Below are 22,280 nucleotides of genomic sequence, written 5' to 3' on the forward strand. Positions count from 1 at the left end.
ACGACAATATACAGGTTTATAATATATGGCGCCAACATATTCTGCAGTGCTGTACAGGGCATCACTCCCATCAATCCTGTCAGGGAATTCAGGGATGGAAAACCCACAGGAGAAAGTATATGAACTGTCCTATAACACATGACAGCAGAATAGAGAGTGCAGCTCTGGAGGATAAGACACGATGTAACAGCAGAATAGTGGGTGCAGCGCTGGAGGATAAGGCATGATGTAACAGCAGAATAGTGAGTGCTGCTCTGGAGGATAGACATTACAGCAGAATAGTGAGTGCATCTCTGGAGATAACTGGAGGATAGACATTACAGAGTGGAGTTTATTCACCTGCAGGAATGGCGCCATTTCATGCCTAAGGTCTGGCTGATCTCTCAGGGCTTCCCTGGTGCTTCCAAGTCTCTGAGATAAGTTCTCCAGGTCCGTCTCCACCTCCTGAGATGTGATACTGAGGAGACAGCAGAATAATGAGTGCAAAGGAAAAGGTACTGGTGAGAGATCAGCGACAGCAGCCGGACCGGATCTACGACCCCCAGAACTGGCTGCAGAATACGTACATTTTACGGAAACCAATAGATAAATCCACAACATGTGTGAATGTGGCCCAAGTCCTGATAAATATGACCCCCCCCCCCCCCCCCATCCAATCCCATTGGAATCACCAGGGAAAAAGAGAAGACAAATCCTCACCGGGAGGCCTGGCTGATGTGCGGCAGCTTGTCTGGGAAAGTCAGTAATGAAGGATTGTTCCTCTCTGCCTCCTGTATAAAGAAAAATATGAATCATAACTATGGCCACCACCGTCTGGACACAGGTCACGGCCACCCCCCCCCCGTCTGGACATAGGCTGATACCGGCAACAGCCACGCACCCTCCCCCCCCCCTTTGGACACAGGCACATCCCAGCCACCCCCCTGTCTGGACAAAGGCCCATACCGACCACCCCCCTGTCTGGACACGGGCTGATACCAGCAACCCCCCGATCTGGGCACAGGCTCACTCGTCCCGGCCACCCACCCTGTCTGTGTACAGGCTCGCTCGTACTGGCCATGCATCCCCCTATCACATCCTGACCAGCCACCCCATTTTGCTATTCCAAACGTGCCACTATTCTGGATAAACCTGTGCCAGAGACCTGACAGTCTATAGGCAAATTGATGTGGTTTAGTAGAGAGATGGGGGGGGGGGGGGGGGGGGATGCAACAATAAGCTCCAACATTTCAGCATACAGTAAGCCAACCTATAAGTGTCATAGAATGTGTTCAATTCATCCCCCAGTATGAACCACTGTGACATGTGAAGCCTCCTCAGCCGCCCGGTCTACATTGACAAAGTATTATACCGGATTACAATGGATTATCTCTCCGCCGCCCAGTTTTTAACCATTTCATTCTTACCCTTGCTACAAAGTGCATGAGGTTCATTCCTGGTTTATTTGCTTTAGTGTCGGCCAGTCTTAGTAGGGATCCCATACGGAATCCAACCGCGCTCCCGGCGTATCCGCCCTACAAGACAGACAAGAAATCATAAGGAACAGGCGATGACTTAGACACAGATTCTGCAAACCAAGATGGAAGGCCATCCAAGTCACCTGAGTAGATTGTGACCCAGTGAATCAATGGCCGATAATCGAGGGGACAATCTAGACATCTCTTCACCTTTAGGAGGCCACAACCCCCGACACCATCCTAGTGTATATACCTGAAGGTTTCCCTCCTGCACATTTCAGGTAGTCAGGAATTCTAAACAGTCTAGAACACTGCCCCTGGTCTTCTGAGATTTTTAACCATTTGGGGGTCAGTTTCTCTTGGATGGAGGGAAGTTATCCTTACGGTGCCTCCATTTACATCAGACTCAAGACCGAGAACCCACTCAGTCCCCCAGTAAGCCATGAAATTCCTCAGCCCAGTTCTTTATGATCCTCATACATACTAGAGAACAATCAGAAACTCACCAGTTATGGCCGCCCAACTAATGTGTATGGAGAGCCCCTTACTCTGCCCGACCGATGGTGAGGAGAGGGATCGGGCATGTTGGATTTTAACTGCCTGATCCATTTGTTCCCAACACGTGAACATACAGCCGAGCCAAGCATTCATGTTTATGTGGGATAGATTGGGAGATAATGGTCATGCCAAGACAGTTATCGTGTATGTGCTGCAGTCTAATAGACAGTCGGAGGGCCTCTGATTACACATTTGGTATGTCCATGCTTGGTGTCGTAGATAGGAAAAACCATCTGTAACCATATCAAAAATCTCAACCTGAACAGATCATGGAGCAAGAACATCAATGTTCCTCATGGAATTTTTACCCTACTTTTACCCATTTCCCTAATAACATAAGAAGCGCAACACTTGTTGACACATTTCCTAGATATCAGCCTAGATGTAGTAGTCAGCCCCATATGAAGGAAATCTTAAAGGGGGTGTCCAGGTATACTATCCCACCCCATTGGACATCAGGCTTGGAGAGACTCAATTGCACACTGGATAGCCGGGTTCAGAGGTGGATCAGAGATAGATGGGGTTCAGAGGTGGATCAGAGATAGATAGGGTTCAGAGCTGAACCATCTGTCACCATATCAGAAATCATAACCTGATATACTATCCTGCACACTGGATGTCCCAGGTCCTGACACAAGGTACCAGGTACCATTAATAAGAAAAAGACTCGCTGGGCATCGGATGATCGGACAGGAGAATATGCCATGAAAAACCCATGTGACTTCTCGCCTCCAGCATCTCACCTCCATGTATTCTGAGGACAGATGGAGATCAGGGGTATTGATGGGCGTTAGCAGGAGGAGAAGCACAAGGCCAGGACGACTAGAGACCGGGCCTGGGAGGAGCACAACCATAGAACGGACCTGGGAGAAGCACAACCATAGAACGAACCTGGGAGGAGCACAACCATAGACCGTGCCTAGCACAACCATAGACTGGGCCTGGGAGAAGCACAACCATAGACCAGGAGGAGCACAACCATAGACCAGGAGAAGCACAACCATAGACCGTGACTAGCACAACCATAGACCGGGCCTGGGAGGAGCACTACCATGGACCGTGACTAGCACAACCATAGACTGGGCCTGGGAGGAGCACAACCATAGACCGTGACTAGCACAACCATAGACCGGGCCTGGGAGGAGCACAACCATAGAACGGACCTGGGAGAAGCACAACCATAGACCAGGAGGAGCACAAACATAGACTGGGCCTGGGAGGAGCACAACCATAGACCGGGCCTGGGAAAAGCACGACCATAGACCAGGAGGAGCACAACCATAGACCGGGCCTGGGAGGAGCACAACCATAGACCGGGCCTGGGAGGAGCACAACCATAGACCAGGAGGAGCACAACCATAGACCGGGAGGAGCACAACCATAGACCGGGCCTGGGAGGAGCACAACCATAGACCGGGCCTGGGAGGAGCACAACCATAGACCGGGCCTGGGAGGAGCACAACCATAGACCGGGCCTGGGAGGAGCACAACCATAGACCGGGCCTGGGAGGAGCACAACCATAGACCGGGCCTGGGAGGAGCACAACCATAGACCGGGCCTGGGAGGAGCACAACCATAGACCGGGCCTGGGAGGAGCACAACCATAGACCGGGCCTGGGAGGAGCACAACCATAGACCGGGCCTGGGAGGAGCACAACCATAGATCGGGCCTGCGAGGAGCACAACCATAGACCGGGCCTGGGAGGAGCACAACCATAGACCGGGCCTGGGAGGAGCACAACCATAGACCGGGCCTGGGAGGAGCACAACCATAGACCGGGCCTGGGAGGAGCACAACCATAGACCGGGCCTGGGAGGAGCACAACCATAGACCGGGCCTGGGAGGAGCACAACCATAGACCGGGCCTGGGAGGAGCACAACCATAGACCGGGCCTGGGAGGAGCACAACCATAGACCGGGCCTGGGAGGAGCACAACCATAGACCGGGCCTGGGAGGAGCACAACCATAGACCGGGCCTGGGAGGAGCACAACCATAGACCGGGCCTGGGAGGAGCACAACCATAGACCGGGCCTGGGAGGAGCACAACCATAGACCGGGCCTGGGAGGAGCACAACCATAGACCGGGCCTGGGAGGAGCACAACCATAGACCGGGCCTGGGAGGAGCACAACCATAGACCGGGCCTGGGAGGAGCACAACCATAGACCGGGCCTGGGAGGAGCACAACCATAGACCGGGCCTGGGAGGAGCACAACCATAGACCGGGCCTGGGAGGAGCACAACCATAGACCGGGCCTGGGAGGAGCACAACCATAGACCGGGCCTGGGAGGAGCACAACCATAGACCGGGCCTGGGAGGAGCACAACCATAGACCGGGCCTGGGAGGAGCACAACCATAGACCGGGCCTGGGAGGAGCACAACCATAGACCGGGCCTGGGAGGAGCACAACCATAGACCGGGCCTGGGAGGAGCACAACCATAGACCGGGCCTGGGAGGAGCACAACCATAGACCGGGCCTTGGAGGAGCACAACCATAGACCGGGCCTGAGAGGAGCACAACCATAGACCGGGCCTGGGAGGAGCACAACCATAGACCGGGCCTGGGAGGAGCACAACCATAGACCGGGCCTGGGAGGAGCACAACCATAGACCGGGCCTGGGAGGAGCACAACCATAGACCGGGCCTGGGAAACGCACAACCATAGACCGGGCCTGGGAAACGCACAACCATAGACCGGGCCTGGGAGGAGCACAACCATAGACTGTGACTAGCACAACCATAGACCGGGCCTGGGAGGAGCACAACCATAGATCGGGCCTGGGAGGAGCACAACCATAGACCGGGCCTGGGAGGAGCACAACCATAGACCAGGAGGAGCACAACCATAGACCAGGAGGAGCACAACCATAGACCAGGAGGAGCACAACCATAGACTGTGACTAGCACAACCATAGACTGGGCCTGGGAGGAGCACAACCATAGACCAGGCCTGGGAGGAGCACAACCATAGACCGTGACTAGCACAACCATAGACCGGGCCTGGGAGGAGCACAACCATAGACCGGGCCTGGGAAACGCACAACCATAGACCGGGCCTGGGAGGAGCACAACCATAGACTGGGCCTGGGAGGAGCACAACCATAGACCGTGACTAGCACAACCATAGACCGGGCCTGGGAGGAGCACAACCATAGATCGGGCCTGGGAGGAGCACAACCATAGACCGGGCCTGGGAGGAGCACAACTATAGACCAGGAGGAGCACAACCATAGACTGGGCCTGGGAGGAGCACAACCATAGACTGTGACTAGCACAACCATAGACCGGGCCTGGGAGGAGCACAACCATAGACCAGGAGGAGCACAACCATAGACCGTGACTGGGAAGATCACAACCATAGACCGTGATGAGCACAACCATAGACCGTGATGAGCACAACCATAGACCGGGCCTGGGAGGAGCACAACCATAGACCGGGCCTGGGAGGAGCACAACCATAGACCGGGCCTGGGAGGAGCACAACCATAGACCGGGCCTGGGAGGAGCACAACCATAGACCGGGCCTGGGAGGAGCACAACCATAGACCGGGCCTGGGAGGAGCACAACCATAGACCGGGCCTGGGAAACGCACAACCATAGACCGGGCCTGGGAAACGCACAACCATAGACCGGGCCTGGGAAACGCACAACCATAGACCGGGCCTGGGAAACGCACAACCATAGACCGGGCCTGGGAAACGCACAACCATAGACCGGGCCTGGGAAACGCACAACCATAGACCGGGCCTGGGAGGAGCACGACCATAGACCAGGAGGAGCACAACCATAGACCGGGCCTGGGAGGAGCACAACCATAGACCGGGCCTGGGAGGAGCACAACCATAGACCAGGAGGAGCACAACCATAGACCGGGAGGAGCACAACCATAGACCGGGCCTGGGAGGAGCACAACCATAGACCGGGCCTGGGAGGAGCACAACCATAGACCGGGCCTGGGAGGAGCACAACCATAGACCGGGCCTGGGAGGAGCACAACCATAGACCGGGCCTGGGAGGAGCACAACCATAGACCGGGCCTGGGAGGAGCACAACCATAGACCGGGCCTGGGAGGAGCACAACCATAGACCGGGCCTGGGAGGAGCACAACCATAGACCGGGCCTGGGAGGAGCACAACCATAGACCGGGCCTGGGAGGAGCACAACCATAGACCGGGCCTGCGAGGAGCACAACCATAGACCGGGCCTGGGAGGAGCACAACCATAGACCGGGCCTGGGAGGAGCACAACCATAGACCGGGCCTGGGAGGAGCACAACCATAGACCGGGCCTGGGAGGAGCACAACCATAGACCGGGCCTGGGAGGAGCACAACCATAGACCGGGCCTGGGAGGAGCACAACCATAGACCGGGCCTGGGAGGAGCACAACCATAGACCGGGCCTGGGAGGAGCACAACCATAGACCGGGCCTGGGAGGAGCACAACCATAGACCGGGCCTGGGAGGAGCACAACCATAGACCGGGCCTGGGAGGAGCACAACCATAGACCGGGCCTGGGAGGAGCACAACCATAGACCGGGCCTGGGAGGAGCACAACCATAGACCGGGCCTGGGAGGAGCACAACCATAGACCGGGCCTGGGAGGAGCACAACCATAGACCGGGCCTGGGAGGAGCACAACCATAGACCGGGCCTGGGAGGAGCACAACCATAGACCGGGCCTGGGAGGAGCACAACCATAGACCGGGCCTGGGAGGAGCACAACCATAGACCGGGCCTGGGAGGAGCACAACCATAGACCGGGCCTGGGAGGAGCACAACCATAGACCGGGCCTTGGAGGAGCACAACCATAGACCGGGCCTGGGAGGAGCACAACCATAGACCGGGCCTGGGAGGAGCACAACCATAGACCGGGCCTGGGAGGAGCACAACCATAGACCGGGCCTGGGAGGAGCACAACCATAGACCGGGCCTGGGAAACGCACAACCATAGACCGGGCCTGGGAAACGCACAACCATAGACCGGGCCTGGGAGGAGCACAACCATAGACTGTGACTAGCACAACCATAGACCGGGCCTGGGAGGAGCACAACCATAGATCGGGCCTGGGAGGAGCACAACCATAGACCGGGCCTGGGAGGAGCACAACCATAGACCAGGAGGAGCACAACCATAGACCAGGAGGAGCACAACCATAGACTGTGACTAGCACAACCATAGACTGGGCCTGGGAGGAGCACAACCATAGACCAGGCCTGGGAGGAGCACAACCATAGACCGTGACTAGCACAACCATAGACCGGGCCTGGGAGGAGCACAACCATAGACCGGGCCTGGGAAACGCACAACCATAGACCGGGCCTGGGAGGAGCACAACCATAGACTGGGCCTGGGAGGAGCACAACCATAGACCGTGACTAGCACAACCATAGACCGGGCCTGGGAGGAGCACAACCATAGATCGGGCCTGGGAGGAGCACAACCATAGACCGGGCCTGGGAGGAGCACAACTATAGACCAGGAGGAGCACAACCAAAGACTGGGCCTGGGAGGAGCACAACCATAGACTGTGACTAGCACAACCATAGACCGGGCCTGGGAGGAGCACAACCATAGACCAGGAGGAGCACAACCATAGACCGTGACTGGGAAGATCACAACCATAGACCGTGATGAGCACAACCATAGACCGTGATGAGCACAACCATAGACCGGGCCTGGGAGGAGCACAACCATAGACCGGGCCTGGGAGGAGCACAACCATAGACCGGGCCTGGGAGGAGCACAACCATAGACCGGGCCTGGGAGGAGCACAACCATAGACCGGGCCTGGGAGGAGCACAACCATAGACCGGGCCTGGGAGGAGCACAACCATAGACCGGGCCTGGGAAACGCACAACCATAGACCGGGCCTGGGAAACGCACAACCATAGACCGGGCCTGGGAAACGCACAACCATAGACCGGGCCTGGGAAACGCACAACCATAGACCGGGCCTGGGAAACGCACAACCATAGACCGGGCCTGGGAGGAGCACAACCATAGACTGGGAAACGCACAACCATAGACCGGGCCTGGGAGGAGCACAACCATAGACCGGGCCTGGGAGGAGCACAACCATAGACTGGGCCTGGGAGAAGCACAACCATAGAACGGACCTGGGTGAAGCACAACCATAGACCGTGACTAGCACAACCATAGACCGGGCCTGGGAGGAGCGCAACCATAGACCGGGCCTGGGAGGAGCACAACCATAGACCAGGAGGAGCACAACCATAGACCGTGAATGGGAGGATCACAACCATAGACCGTGATGAGCACAACCATAGACCGGGCCTGGGAGGAGCACAACCATAGACTGGGCCTGGGAGGAGCACAACCATAGACCGGGCCTGGGAGGAGCACAACCATAGACCGGGCCTGGGAGGAGCACAACCATAGACCGGGCCTGGGAGGAGCACAACCATAGACCGGGCCTGGGAGGAGCACAACCATAGACCGGGCCTGGGAGGAGCACAACCATAGACCGGGCCTGGGAGGAGTACAACCATAGACCGGGCCTGGGAGGAGCACAACCATAGACCGGGCCTGGGAGGAGCACAACCATAGACCGGGCCTGGGAAACGCACAACCATAGACCGGGCCTGGGAAAAGCACAACCATAGACTGGGCCTGGGAGGAGCACAACCATAGAACGGACCTGGGAGGAGCAAAACCATAGACTGGGCATGGGAAACGCACAACCATAGACTGGGAGGGGCACAACCTTAGACCATGACTGGGAGGAGCACAACCATAGACCAGGAGGAACGTGCACACCCTCTAGTGCAGTATTTAGGGGAGAAACAACACTGCCGGGTTGTGACTTCACCAGGGGCGGCCTCACCAGAAACACGTCTTTTTCTGAACCTGGTCCAGTCCGGTCTTTGGTCCGGTCTGTGGTCTAGTGCGGTCCGGTCCGTGGTCCGGTCCGGTCTATCTCTGGTCTGATGCTATAGCAATAAGGGAATTATGGGGTCAGGAAGAATTATTGTTGTAAATGGTGAAAACTTGTGACCACATGGCATTACAGGTCCATGCTCCTATAAGACAGTTTTGGGAATTTGGCAACTCTTATGAATAAATGTCACCATTTTTTGCTGCCATATAACAGGTGTGTACCGCGGTGTCACAAGTGACATTACAACCCCCCCAAATAGAATTCGGGGCCTCTATACCACCCTATGGTCACCATGGATGCACACGATGGACGGAATAACTCACGGCATTCATATAGTTTCCAGCCTTCAGCACCAGGTGGATGATGACGTGTAAATCCTCGCACTGCAGCAGCTCTGGAATGATACAAGACATTGTGATAACACGGGGGGTGTCATGGGAGCGGGGTCCTGTATAGAGCGGAGGATGGGGTGCTGTGGGCTATGGACCCTGCGTAGGGTCAGAGTCAGAATTATTTCAGAGTTTGAGCTGTAGAAATTTCCCTCCTTTACACATAAGGTGAAAAGGTAAGGAGCCAAATCTACCGTACGCAGAACAGATGGTCCATCCATGAAAGATGACCCCTCACCTGCCGCAGCCGCCATCTGCACCTCCACCGCCTGCTTCAGAGAGTTCAACTGCAGAAAGAATTCCTCCTTCAGGATCAACACCTCAAGTCTCTGCTGGAAACTGCAAGAAACGCAGGGTTAATACGGTTTAGAGCTGGACCAGAGATAGATAGACCAGGTACAGAGCTGGACCAGAGATAGATAGACCAGGTACAGAGCTGGACCAGAGATAGATAGACCAGGTACAGAGCTGGACCAGAGATAGATAGACCAGGTACAGAGCTGGACCAGAGATAGACAAACCAGGTACAGAGCTGGACCAGAGATAGACAAACCAGGTACAGAGCTGGACCAGAGATAGAGAGACCAGGTACAGAGCTGGACCAGAGATAGATAGACCAGGTACAGAGCTGGACCAGAGATAGATAGACCAGGTACAGAGCTGGACCAGAGATAGACAAACCAGGTACAGAGCTGGACCAGAGATAGATAGACCAGGTACAGAGCTGGACCAGAGATAGATAGACCAGGTACAGAGCTGGACCAGAGATAGATAGACCAGGTACAGAGCTGGACCAGAGATAGACAGACCAGGTACAGAGCTGGACCAGAGATAGAAAGACCAGGTACAGAGCTGGACCAGAGATAGATAGACCAGGTACAGAGCTGGACCAGAGATAGATAGACCAGGTACAGAGCTGGGCCAGAGATAGATAGACCAGGTACAGAGCTGGACCAGAGATAGATAGATAGACCAGGTACAGAGCTGGACCAGAGATAGATAGACCAGGTGCAGAGCTGGACCAGAGATAGATAGACCAGGTACAGAGCTGGACCAGAGATAGATAGACCAGGTACAGAGCTGGACCAGAGATAGATAGACCAGGTACAGAGCTGGACCAGAGATAGATAGACCAGGTACAGAGCTGGACCAGAGATAGAGAGACCAGGTATAGAGCTGGACCAGAGATAGATAGACCAGGTACAGAGCTGGACCAGAGATAGATAGACCAGGTACAGAGCTGGACCAGAGATAGATAGACCAGGTACAGAGCTGGACCAGAGATAGATAGACCAGGTACAGAGCTGGACCAGAGATAGAGAGACCAGGTATAGAGCTGGACCAGAGATAGATAGACCAGGTACAGAGCTGGACCAGAGATAGATAGACCAGGTACAGAGCTGGACCAGAGATAGACAGACCAGGTACAGAGCTGGACCAGAGATAGATAGACCAGGTACAGAGCTGGACCAGAGATAGACCAGGTACAGAGCTGGACCAGAGATAGAGAGACCAGGTATAGAGCTGGACCAGAGATAGATAGACCAGGTACAGAGCTGGACCAGAGATAGATAGACCAGGTACAGAGCTGGACCAGAGATAGATAGACCAGGTACAGAGCTGGACCAGAGATAGATAGACCAGGTACAGAGCTGGACCAGAGATAGGCCAGGTACAGAGCTGGACCAGAGATAGATAGACCAGGTACAGAGCTGGACCAGAGATAGATAGACCAGGTACAGAGCTGGACCAGAGATAGGCCAGGTACAGAGCTGGACCAGAGATAGACCAGGTACAGAGCTGGACCAGAGATAGACCAGGTACAGAGCTGGACCAGAGATAGACCAGGTACAGAGCTGGACCAGAGATAGACCAGGTACAGAGCTGGACCAGAGATAGACAGACCAGGTACAGAGCTGGACCAGAGATAGATATACCAGGTACAGAGCTGGACCAGAGATAGATAGACCACGTACAGAGCTGGACCAGAGATAGACCAGGTACAGAGCTGGACCAGAGATAGACCAGGTACAGAGCTGGACCAGAGATAGACCAGGTACAGAGTTGGACCAGAGATAGACCAGGTACAGAGCTGGACCAGAGATAGACCAGGTACAGAGCTGGACCAGAGATAGACCAGGTACAGAGCTGGACCAAAGATAGACAGACCAGGTACAGAGCTGGACCAGAGATAGACAGACCAGGTACAGAGCTGGACAAGAGATAGACAGACCAGGTACAGAGCTGGACCAGAGATAGACCAGGTACAGAGCTGGACCAGAGATAGATAGACCAGGTACAGAGCTTGACCAGAGATAGATAGACCAGTTACAGAGCTGGACCAGAGATAGAGAGACCAGGTACAGAGCTGGACCAGAGATAGATAGACCAGTTACAGAGCTGGACCAGAGATAGAGAGACCAGGTACAGAGCTGGACCAGAGATAGACAAACCAGGTACAGAGCTGGACCAGAGATAGACGGACCAGATACAGAGCTCGACCAGAGATAGATAGACCAGGTACAGAGCTCAACCAGAGATAGATAGACCAGGTACAGAGCTGGACCAGAGATAGATAGACCAGGTACAGAGCTGGACCAGAGATAGATAGACCAGTTACAGAGCTGGACCAGAGATAGATAGACCAGGTACAGAGCTGGACCAGAGATAGATAGACCAGGTACAGAGCTGGGCCAGAGATAGACCAGGTACAGAGCTGGACCAGAGATAGAGAGACCAGGTACAGAGCTGGACCAGAGATAGACGGACCAGATACAGAGCTCGACCAGAGATAGATAGACCAGGTACAGAGCTCAACCAGAGATAGATAGACCAGGTACAGAGCTGGACCAGAGATAGATAGACCAGGTACAGAGCTGGACCAGAGATAGATAGACCAGTTACAGAGCTGGACCAGAGATAGATAGACCAGGTACAGAGCTGGACCAGAGATAGATAGACCAGGTACAGAGCTGGGCCAGAGATAGACCAGGTACAGAGCTGGACCAGAGATAGACCAGGTACAGAGCTGGACCAGAGATAGACCAGGTACAGAGCTGGACCAGAGATAGACCAGGTACAGAGCTGGACCAGAGATAGACCAGGTACAGAGCTGGACCAGAGATAGACCAGGTACAGAGCTGGACCAGAGATAGACAGACCAGGTACAGAGCTGGACCAGAGATAGATAGACCAGGTACAGAGCTGGACCAGAGATAGATAGACCAGGTACAGAGCTGGTCCAGAGATAGACCAGGTACAGAGCTGGACCAGAGATAAATAGACCAGGTACAGAGCTGGACCAAAGATAGATAGACCAGGTACAGAGCTGGACCAAAGATAGATAGACCAGGTACAGAGCTGGACCAGAGATAGACCAGGTACAGAGCTGGACCAGAGATAGACCAGGTACAGAGCTGGACAAGCGATAGATAGACCAGGTACAGAGCTGGACCAGAGATAGACAGACCAGGTACAGAGCTGGACCAGAGATGGATATACCAGGTACAGAGCTGGACCAGAGATAGACCAGGTACAGAGCTGGACCAGAGATAGACCAGGTACAGAGCTGGACCAGAGATAGACCAGGTACAGAGCTGGACCAGAGATAGATAGACCAGGTACAGAGCTGGACCAGAGATAGATAGACCAGGTACAGAGCTGGACCAGAGATAGACCAGGTACAGAGCTGGACCAAAGATAGATAGACCAGGTACAGAGCTGGACCAGAGATAGATAGACCAGTTACAGAGCTGGACCAGAGATAGATAGACCAGGTACAGAGCTGGACCAGAGATAGATAGACCAGGTACAGAGCTGGACCAGAGATAGACCAGGTACAGAGCTGGGCCAGAGATAGACCAGGTACAGAGCTGGACCAGAGATAGACAGACCAGGTACAGAGCTGGACCAGAGATAGATAGACCAGGTACAGAGCTGGTCCAGAGAAAGATAGACCAGGTACAGAGCTGGACCAAAGATAGATAGACCAGGTACAGAGCTGGACCAGAGATAGATAGACCAGGTACAGAGCTGGACCAGAGATAAACCAGGTACAGAGCTGGACCAGAGATAGATAGACCAGGTACAGAGCTGGACCAGAGATAGACAGACCAGGTACAGAGCTGGACCAGAGATAGACAGACCAGGTACAGAGCTGGACCAGAGATAGACAGACCAGGTACAGAGCTGGACCAGAGATAGACAGACCAGGTACAGAGCTGGACCAGAGATAGACAGACCAGGTACAGAGCTGGACCAGAGATAGACAGACCAGGTACAGAGCTGGACCAGAGATAGACCAGGTACAGAGCTGGACCAGAGATAGATAGACCAGGTACAGAGCTGGACCAGAGATAGACAGACCAGGTACAGAGCTGGACCAGAGATAGACAGACCAGGTACAGAGCTGGACCAGAGATAGACAGACCAGGTACAGAGCTGGACCAGAGATAGACAGACCAGGTACAGAGCTGGACCAGAGATAGACAGACCAGGTACAGAGCTGGACCAGAGATAGAGCAGGTACAGAGCTGGACCAGAGATAGATAGACCAGGTACAGAGCTGGACCAGAGATAGATAGACCAGGTACAGAGCTGGACCAGAGATAGACAGACCAGGTACAGAGCTGGACCAGAGATAGACAGACCAGGTACAGAGCTGGACCAGAGAGAGAAAGACCAGGTACAGAGCTGGACCAAAGAGAGATAGACCAGGTACAGAGCTGGATCAAAGATAGATAGACCAGGTACAGAGCTGGACCAGAGATAGATAGACCAGGTACAGAGCTGGACCAGAGATAGACCAGGTACAGAGCTGGACCAGAGATAGACCAGGTACAGAGCTGGACCAGAGATAGATAGACCAGGTACAGAGCTGGACAAGCGCTAGACAGACCAGGTACAGAGCTGGACCAGAGATAGACCAGGTACAGAGCTGGACCAGAGATAGACAGACCAGGTACAGAGCTGGACCAGAGATAGATAGACCAGGTACAGAGCTGGACCAGAGATAGACAGACCAGGTACAGAGCTGGACCAGAGATAGACAGACCAGGTACAGAGCTGGACCAAAGAGAGATAGACCAGGTACAGAGCTGGACCAGAGATAGACCAGGTACAGAGCTGGACCAGAGATAGACCAGGTACAGAGCTGGACCAGAGATAGATAGACCAGGTACAGAGCTGGACAAGCGATAGATAGACCAGGTACAGAGCTAGACCAGAGAGACAGACCAGGTACAGAGCTGGACAAGCGATAGACAGACCAGGTACAGAGCTGGACCAGAGATAGATAGACCAGGTACAGAGCTGGATGAGAGATAGACCAGGTACAGAGCTGGGCCAGAGATAGACCAGGTACAGAGCTGGACCAGAGATAGACAGACCAGGTAAGAGCTGGACCAGAGATAGACAGACCAGGTACAGAGCTGGTCCAGAGAAAGATAGACCAGGTACAGAGCTGGACCAGAGATAGACCAGGTACAGAGCTGGACCAGAGATAGACCAGGTACACAGCTGGACCAGAGATAGACCAGGTACACAGCTGGACCAGAGATAGATAGACCAGGTACAGAGCTGGACCAGAGATAGATAGACCAGGTACAGAGCTGGACCAGAGATAGATAGACCAGGTACAGAGCTGGACCAGAGATAGACCAGGTACAGAGCTGGACCAGAGATAGACCAGGTACAGAGCTGGACCAGAGATAGATAGACCAGGTACAGAGCTGGACCAGAGATAGACAGACCAGGTACAGAGCTGGACCAGAGATAGACAGACCAGGTACAGAGCTGGACCAGATATAGACAGACCAGGTACAGAGCTGGACCAGAGATAGAAAGACCAGGTACAGAGCTGGACCAGAGATTGAAAGACCAGGTACAGAGCTGGACCAGAGATAGAAAGACCAGGTACAGAGCTGGACCAGAGATAGACAGACCAGGTACAGAGCTGGACCAGAGATAGACAGACCAGGTACAAAGCTGGACCAGAGATAGACAGACCAGGTACAGAGCTGGACCAGAGAGAGACAGACCAGGTACAGAGCTGGACCAAAGAGAGATAGACCAGGTACAGAGCTGGACCAGAGATAGAGCAGGTACAGAGCTGGACCAGAGATAGACCAGGTACAGAGCTGGACCAGAGATAGACCAGGTACAGAGCAGGACCAGAAATAGACCAGGTACAGAGCTGGACCAGAGATAGACCAGGTACAGAGCTGGGCCAGAGATAGATAGACCAGGTACAGAGCTGGACCAGAGATAGACCAGGTACAGAGCTGGACCAGAGATAGATAGACCAGGTACAGAGCTGGACCAGAGATAGATAGACCAGGTACAGAGCTGGACCAGAGATAGATAGACCAGGTACAGAGCTGGACCAGAGATAGATAGACCAGGTACAGAGCTGGACCAGAGATAGACCAGGTACAGAGCTTGGCCAGAGATAGACCAGGTACAGAGCTGGACCAGAGATAGACAGACCAGGTACAGAGCTGGACCAGAGATAGATAGACCAGGTACAGAGCTGGTCCAGAGAAAGATAGACCAGGTACAGAGCTGGACCAAAGATAGATAGACCAGGTACAGAGCTGGACCAAAGATAGACCAGGTACAGAGCTGGACCAGAGATAGACCAGGTACAGAGCTGGACAAGCGATAGATAGACCAGGTACAGAGCTGGACCAGAGATAGATATACCAGGTACAGAGCTGGACCAGAGATAGATAGACCAGGTACAGAGCTGGACCAGAGATAGACCAGGTACAGAGCTGGACCAGAGATAGATAGACCAGGTACAGAGCTGGACCAGAGATAGACAGACCAGGTACAGAGCTGGACCAGAGATAGACAGACCAGGTACAGAGCTGGACCAGAGATAGACCAGGTACAGAGCTGGACCAGAGATAGATAGACCAGGTACAGAGCTGGACCAGAGATAGACCAGGTACAGAGCTGGACCAGAGATAGACCAGGTACAGAGCTGGACCAGAGATAGACCAGGTACAGAGCTGGACCAGAGATAGACCAGGTACAGAGCTGGACCAGAGATAGATAGACCAGGTAGAGAGCTGGACCAGAGATAGACAGACCAGGTACAGAGCTGGACCAGAGATAGACCAGGTACAGAGCTGGACCAGAGATAGATAGACCAGGTACAGAGCTGGACCAGAGATAGACAGACCAGGTACAGAGCTGGACCAGAGATAGACAGACCAGGTACAGAGCTGGACCAGAGATAGAAAGACCAGGTACAGAGCTGGACCAGAGATAGAAAGACCAGGTACAGAGCTGGACCAGAGATAGAAAGACCAGGTACAGAGCTGGACCAGAGATAGATAGACCAGGTACAGAGCTGGACCAGAGATAGAAAGACCAGGTACAGAGCTGGACCAGAGATAGAAAGACCAGGTACAGAGCTGGACCAGAGATAGAGAGACCAGGTACAGAGCTGGACCAGAGATAGACAGAGCAGGTACAGAGCTGGACCAGAGATAGACAGACCAGGTACAGAGCTGGACCAGAGATAGACAAACCAGGTACAGAGCTGGACCAGAGATAGAGAGACCAGGTATAGAGCAGGACCAGAGATAGATAGACCAGGTACAGAGCTGGACCAGAGATAGATAGACCAGGTACAGAGCTGGACCAGAGATAGACAGACCAGGTACAGAGCTGGACCAGAGATAGACAGACCAGGTACAGAGCTGGACCAGAGATAGACAGACCAGGTACAGAGCTGGACCAGAGATAGATAGACCAGGTACAGAGCTGGGCCAGAGATAGATAGACCAGGTACAGAGCTGGACCAGAGATAGATAGATAGACCAGGTACAGAGCTGGACCAGAGATAGATAGACCAGGTGCAGAGCTGGACCAGAGATAGATAGACCAGGTACAGAGCTGGACCAGAGATAGATAGACCAGGTACAGAGCTGGACCAGAGATAGATAGACCAGGTACAGAGCTGGACCAGAGATAGAGAGACCAGGTACAGAGCTGGACCAGAGATAGATAGACCAGGTACAGAGCTGGACCAGAGATAGATAGACCAGGTACAGAGCTGGACCAGAGATAGATAGACCAGGTACAGAGCTGGACCAGAGATAGATAGACCAGGTACAGAGCTGGACCAGAGATAGATAGACCAGGTACAGAGCTGGACCAGAGATAGAGAGACCAGGTATAGAGCTGGACCAGAGATAGATAGACCAGGTACAGAGCTGGACCAGAGATAGATAGACCAGGTACAGAGCTGGACCAGAGATAGACAGACCAGGTACAGAGCTGGACCAGAGATAGACCAGGTACAGAGCTGGACCAGAGATAGATAGACCAGGTACAGAGCTGGACCAGAGATAGACCAGGTACAGAGCTGGACCAGAGATAGAGAGACCAGGTATAGAGCTGGACCAGAGATAGATAGACCAGGTACAGAGCTGGACCAGAGATAGATAGACCAGGTACAGAGCTGGACCAGAGATAGGCCAGGTACAGAGCTGGACCAGAGATAGACCAGGTACAGAGCTGGACCAGAGATAGACCAGGTACAGAGCTGGACCAGAGATAGACCAGGTACAGAGCTGGACCAGAGATAGACCAGGTACAGAGCTGGACCAGAGATAGACCAGGTACAGAGCTGGACCAGAGATAGACAGACCAGGTACAGAGCTGGACCAGAGATAGATATACCAGGTACAGAGCTGGACCAGAGATAGATAGACCAGGTACAGAGCTGGACCAGAGATAGACCAGGTACAGAGCTGGACCAGAGATAGACCAGGTACAGAGCTGGACCAGAGATAGACCAGGTACAGAGCTGGACCATAGATAGACCAGGTACAGAGCTGGACCATAGATAGACCAGGTACAGAGCTGGACCAGAGATAGACCAGGTACAGAGCTGGACCAGAGATAGACCAGGTACAGAGTTGGACCAGAGATAGACCAGGTACAGAGCTGGACCAGAGATAGACCAGGTACAGAGCTGGACCAGAGATAGACCAGGTACAGAGCTGGACCAAAGATAGACAGACCAGGTACAGAGCTGGACCAGAGATAGACAGACCAGGTACAGAGCTGGACAAGAGATAGACAGACCAGGTACAGAGCTGGACCAGAGATAGACCAGGTACAGAGCTGGACCAGAGATAGATAGACCAGGTACAGAGCTTGACCAGAGATAGATAGACCAGTTACAGAGCTGGACCAGAGATAGAGAGACCAGGTACAGAGCTGGACCAGAGATAGACAAACCAGGTACAGAGCTGGACCAGAGATAGACGGACCAGATACAGAGCTCGACCAGAGATAGATAGACCAGGTACAGAGCTCAACCAGAGATAGATAGACCAGGTACAGAGCTGGACCAGAGATAGATAGACCAGGTACAGAGCTGGACCAGAGATAGATAGACCAGTTACAGAGCTGGACCAGAGATAGATAGACCAGGTACAGAGCTGGACCAGAGATAGATAGACCAGGTACAGAGCTGGGCCAGAGATAGATAGACCAGGTACAGAGCTGGACCAAAGATAGACCAGGTACAGAGCTGGACCAGAGATAGACCAGGTACAGAGCTGGACAAGCGATAGATAGACCAGGTACAGAGCTGGACCAGAGATAGATAGACCAGGTACAGAGCTGGACCAGAGATAAACCAGGTACAGAGCTGGACCAGAGATAGACAGACCAGGTACAGAGCTGGACCAGAGATAGACAGACCAGGTACAGAGCTGGACCAGAGATAGACAGACCAGGTACAGAGCTGGACCAGAGATAGACAGACCAGGTACAGAGCTGGACCAGAGATAGAGAGACCAGGTACAGAGCTGGACCAGAGATAGACGGACCAGATACAGAGCTCGACCAGAGATAGATAGACCAGGTACAGAGCTCAACCAGAGATAGATAGACCAGGTACAGAGCTGGACCAGAGATAGATAGACCAGGTACAGAGCTGGACCAGAGATAGATAGACCAGGTACAGAGCTGGACCAGAGATAGATAGACCAGGTACAGAGCTGGACCAGAGATAGATAGACCAGGTACAGAGCTGGGCCAGAGATAGACCAGGTACAGAGCTGGACCAGAGATAGACAGACCAGGTACAGAGCTGGACCAGAGATAGATAGACCAGGTACAGAGCTGGTCCAGAGATAGACCAGGTACAGAGCTGGACCAGAGATAAATAGACCAGGTACAGAGCTGGACCAAAGATAGATAGACCAGGTACAGAGCTGGACCAAAGATAGATAGACCAGGTACAGAGCTGGACCAGAGATAGACCAGGTACAGAGCTGGACCAGAGATAGACCAGGTACAGAGCTGGACAAGCGATAGATAGACCAGGTACAGAGCTGGACCAGAGATAGACAGACCTGGTACAGAGCTGGACCAGAGATGGATATACCAGGTACAGAGCTGGACCAGAGATAGATAGACCAGGTACAGAGCTGGACCAGAGATAGACCAGGTACAGAGCTGGACCAGAGATAGACCAGGTACAGAGCTGAACCAGAGATAGATAGACAAGGTACAGAGCTGGACCAGAGATAGACCAGGTACAGAGCTGGACCAAAGATAGATAGACCAGGTACAGAGCTGGACCAGAGATAGATAGACCAGTTACAGAGCTGGACCAGAGATAGATAGACCAGGTACAGAGCTGGACCAGAGATAGATAGACCAGGTACAGAGCTGGACCAGAGATAGATAGACCAGGTACAGAGCTGGACCAGAGATAGACCAGGTACAGAGCTGGGCCAGAGATAGACCAGGTACAGAGCTGGACCAGAGATAGACAGACCAGGTACAGAGCTGGACCAGAGATAGATAGACCAGGTACAGAGCTGGTCCAGAGAAAGATAGACCAGGTACAGAGCTGGACCAAAGATAGATAGACCAGGTACAGAGCTGGACCAAAGATAGACCAGGTACAGAGCTGGACCAGAGATAGACCAGGTACAGAGCTGGACAAGCGATAGATAGACCAGGTACAGAGCTGGACCAGAGATAAACCAGGTACAGAGCTGGACCAGAGATAGACAGACCAGGTACAGAGCTGGACCAGAGATAGACAGACCAGGTACAGAGCTGGACCAGAGATAGACAGACCAGGTACAGAGCTGGACCAGAGATAGACAGACCAGGTACAGAGCTGGACCAGAGATAGACAGACCAGGTACAGAGCTGGACCAGAGATAGACAGACCAGGTACAGAGCTGGACCAGAGATAGACCAGGTACAGAGCTGGACCAGAGATAGATAGACCAGGTACAGAGCTGGACCAGAGATAGACAGACCAGGTACAGAGCTGGACCAGAGATAGACAGACCAGGTACAGAGCTGGACCAGAGATAGACAGACCAGGTACAGAGCTGGACCAGAGATAGACAGACCAGGTACAGAGCTGGACCAGAGATAGACAGACCAGGTACAGAGCTGGACCAGAGATAGAGCAGGTACAGAGCTGGACCAGAGATAGATAGACCAGGTACAGAGCTGGACCAGAGATAGACCAGGTACAGAGCTGGACCAGAGATAGACCAGGTACAGAGCTGGACCAGAGATAGACAAGGTACAGAGCTGGACCAGAGATAGACCAGGTACAGAGCTGGACCAGAGATAGATAGACCAGGTAGAGAGCTGGACCAGAGATAGATAGACCAGGTACAGAGCTGGACCAGAGATAGACCAGGTACAGAGCTGGACCAGAGATAGATAGACCAGGTACAGAGCTGGACCAGAGATAGACAGACCAGGTACAGAGCTGGACCAGAGATAGACAGACCAGGTACAGAGCTGGACCAGAGATAGACAGACCAGGTACAGAGCTGGACCAGAGATAGACAGACCAGGTACAGAGCTGGACCAGAGAGAGAAAGACCAGGTACAGAGCTGGACCAAAGAGAGATAGACCAGGTACAGAGCTGGACCAAAGATAGATAGACCAGGTACAGAGCTGGACCAGAGATAGATAGACCAGGTACAGAGCTGGACCAGAGATAGACCAGGTACAGAGCTGGACCAGAGATAGACCAGGTACAGAGCTGGACCAGAGATAGATAGACCAGGTACAGAGCTGGACAAGCGCTAGACAGACCAGGTACAGAGCTGGACCAGAGATAGACCAGGTACAGAGCTGGACCAGAGATAGACAGACCAGGTACAGAGCTGGACCAGAGATAGATAGACCAGGTACAGAGCTGGACCAGAGATAGACAGACCAGGTACAGAGCTGGACCAGAGATAGACAGACCAGGTACAGAGCTGGACCAAAGAGAGATAGACCAGGTACAGAGCTGGACCAGAGATAGACCAGGTACAGAGCTGGACCAGAGATAGACCAGGTACAGAGCTGGACCAGAGATAGACCAGGTACAGAGCTGGACCAGAGATAGATAGACCAGGTACAGAGCTGGACAAGCGATAGATAGACCAGGTACAGAGCTAGACCAGAGAGACAGACCAGGTACAGAGCTGGACAAGCGATAGACAGACCAGGTACAGAGCTGGACCAGAGATAGATAGACCAGGTACAGAGCTGGATGAGAGATAGACCAGGTACAGAGCTGGGCCAGAGATAGACCAGGTACAGAGCTGGACCAGAGATAGACAGACCAGGTAAGAGCTGGACCAGAGATAGACAGACCAGGTACAGAGCTGGTCCAGAGAAAGATAGACCAGGTACAGAGCTGGACCAGAGATAGACCAGGTACAGAGCTGGACCAGAGATAGACCAGGTACAGAGCTGGACCAGAGATAGACCAGGTACACAGCTGGACCAGAGATAGATAGACCAGGTACAGAGCTGGACCAGAGATAGATAGACCAGGTACAGAGCTGGACCAGAGATAGATAGACCAGGTACAGAGCTGGACCAGAGATAGACCAGGTACAGAGCTGGACCAGAGATAGACCAGGTACAGAGCTGGACCAGAGATAGATAGACCAGGTACAGA

At 53.6% G+C, this 22,280-nt stretch overlaps 1 protein-coding gene across 1 annotated transcript in view; it reads right to left on the reverse strand.

The window, feature by feature from the left end:
- LOC130319567 (FH2 domain-containing protein 1-like) overlaps window positions 1-22,280 on the reverse strand; it is a 49,872-nt gene that overhangs the window by 4,898 nt on the left and 22,694 nt on the right. Inside the window, exons 4-8 of the mRNA XM_056552946.1 lie at window positions 9,554-9,654; window positions 9,250-9,320; window positions 1,407-1,514; window positions 700-770; window positions 340-457 (exon numbers count right to left, since the gene is read on the reverse strand). Coding sequence (XP_056408921.1) covers window positions 340-457; window positions 700-770; window positions 1,407-1,514; window positions 9,250-9,320; window positions 9,554-9,654 — 469 coding nt within the window. The remainder of the gene's footprint in view (window positions 1-339; window positions 458-699; window positions 771-1,406; window positions 1,515-9,249; window positions 9,321-9,553; window positions 9,655-22,280) is intronic.

Source organism: Hyla sarda, unplaced genomic scaffold (genome assembly GCF_029499605.1).
Source record: "Hyla sarda isolate aHylSar1 unplaced genomic scaffold, aHylSar1.hap1 scaffold_214, whole genome shotgun sequence".
NCBI classification, from domain to species: Eukaryota; Metazoa; Chordata; class Amphibia; order Anura; family Hylidae; genus Hyla; species Hyla sarda.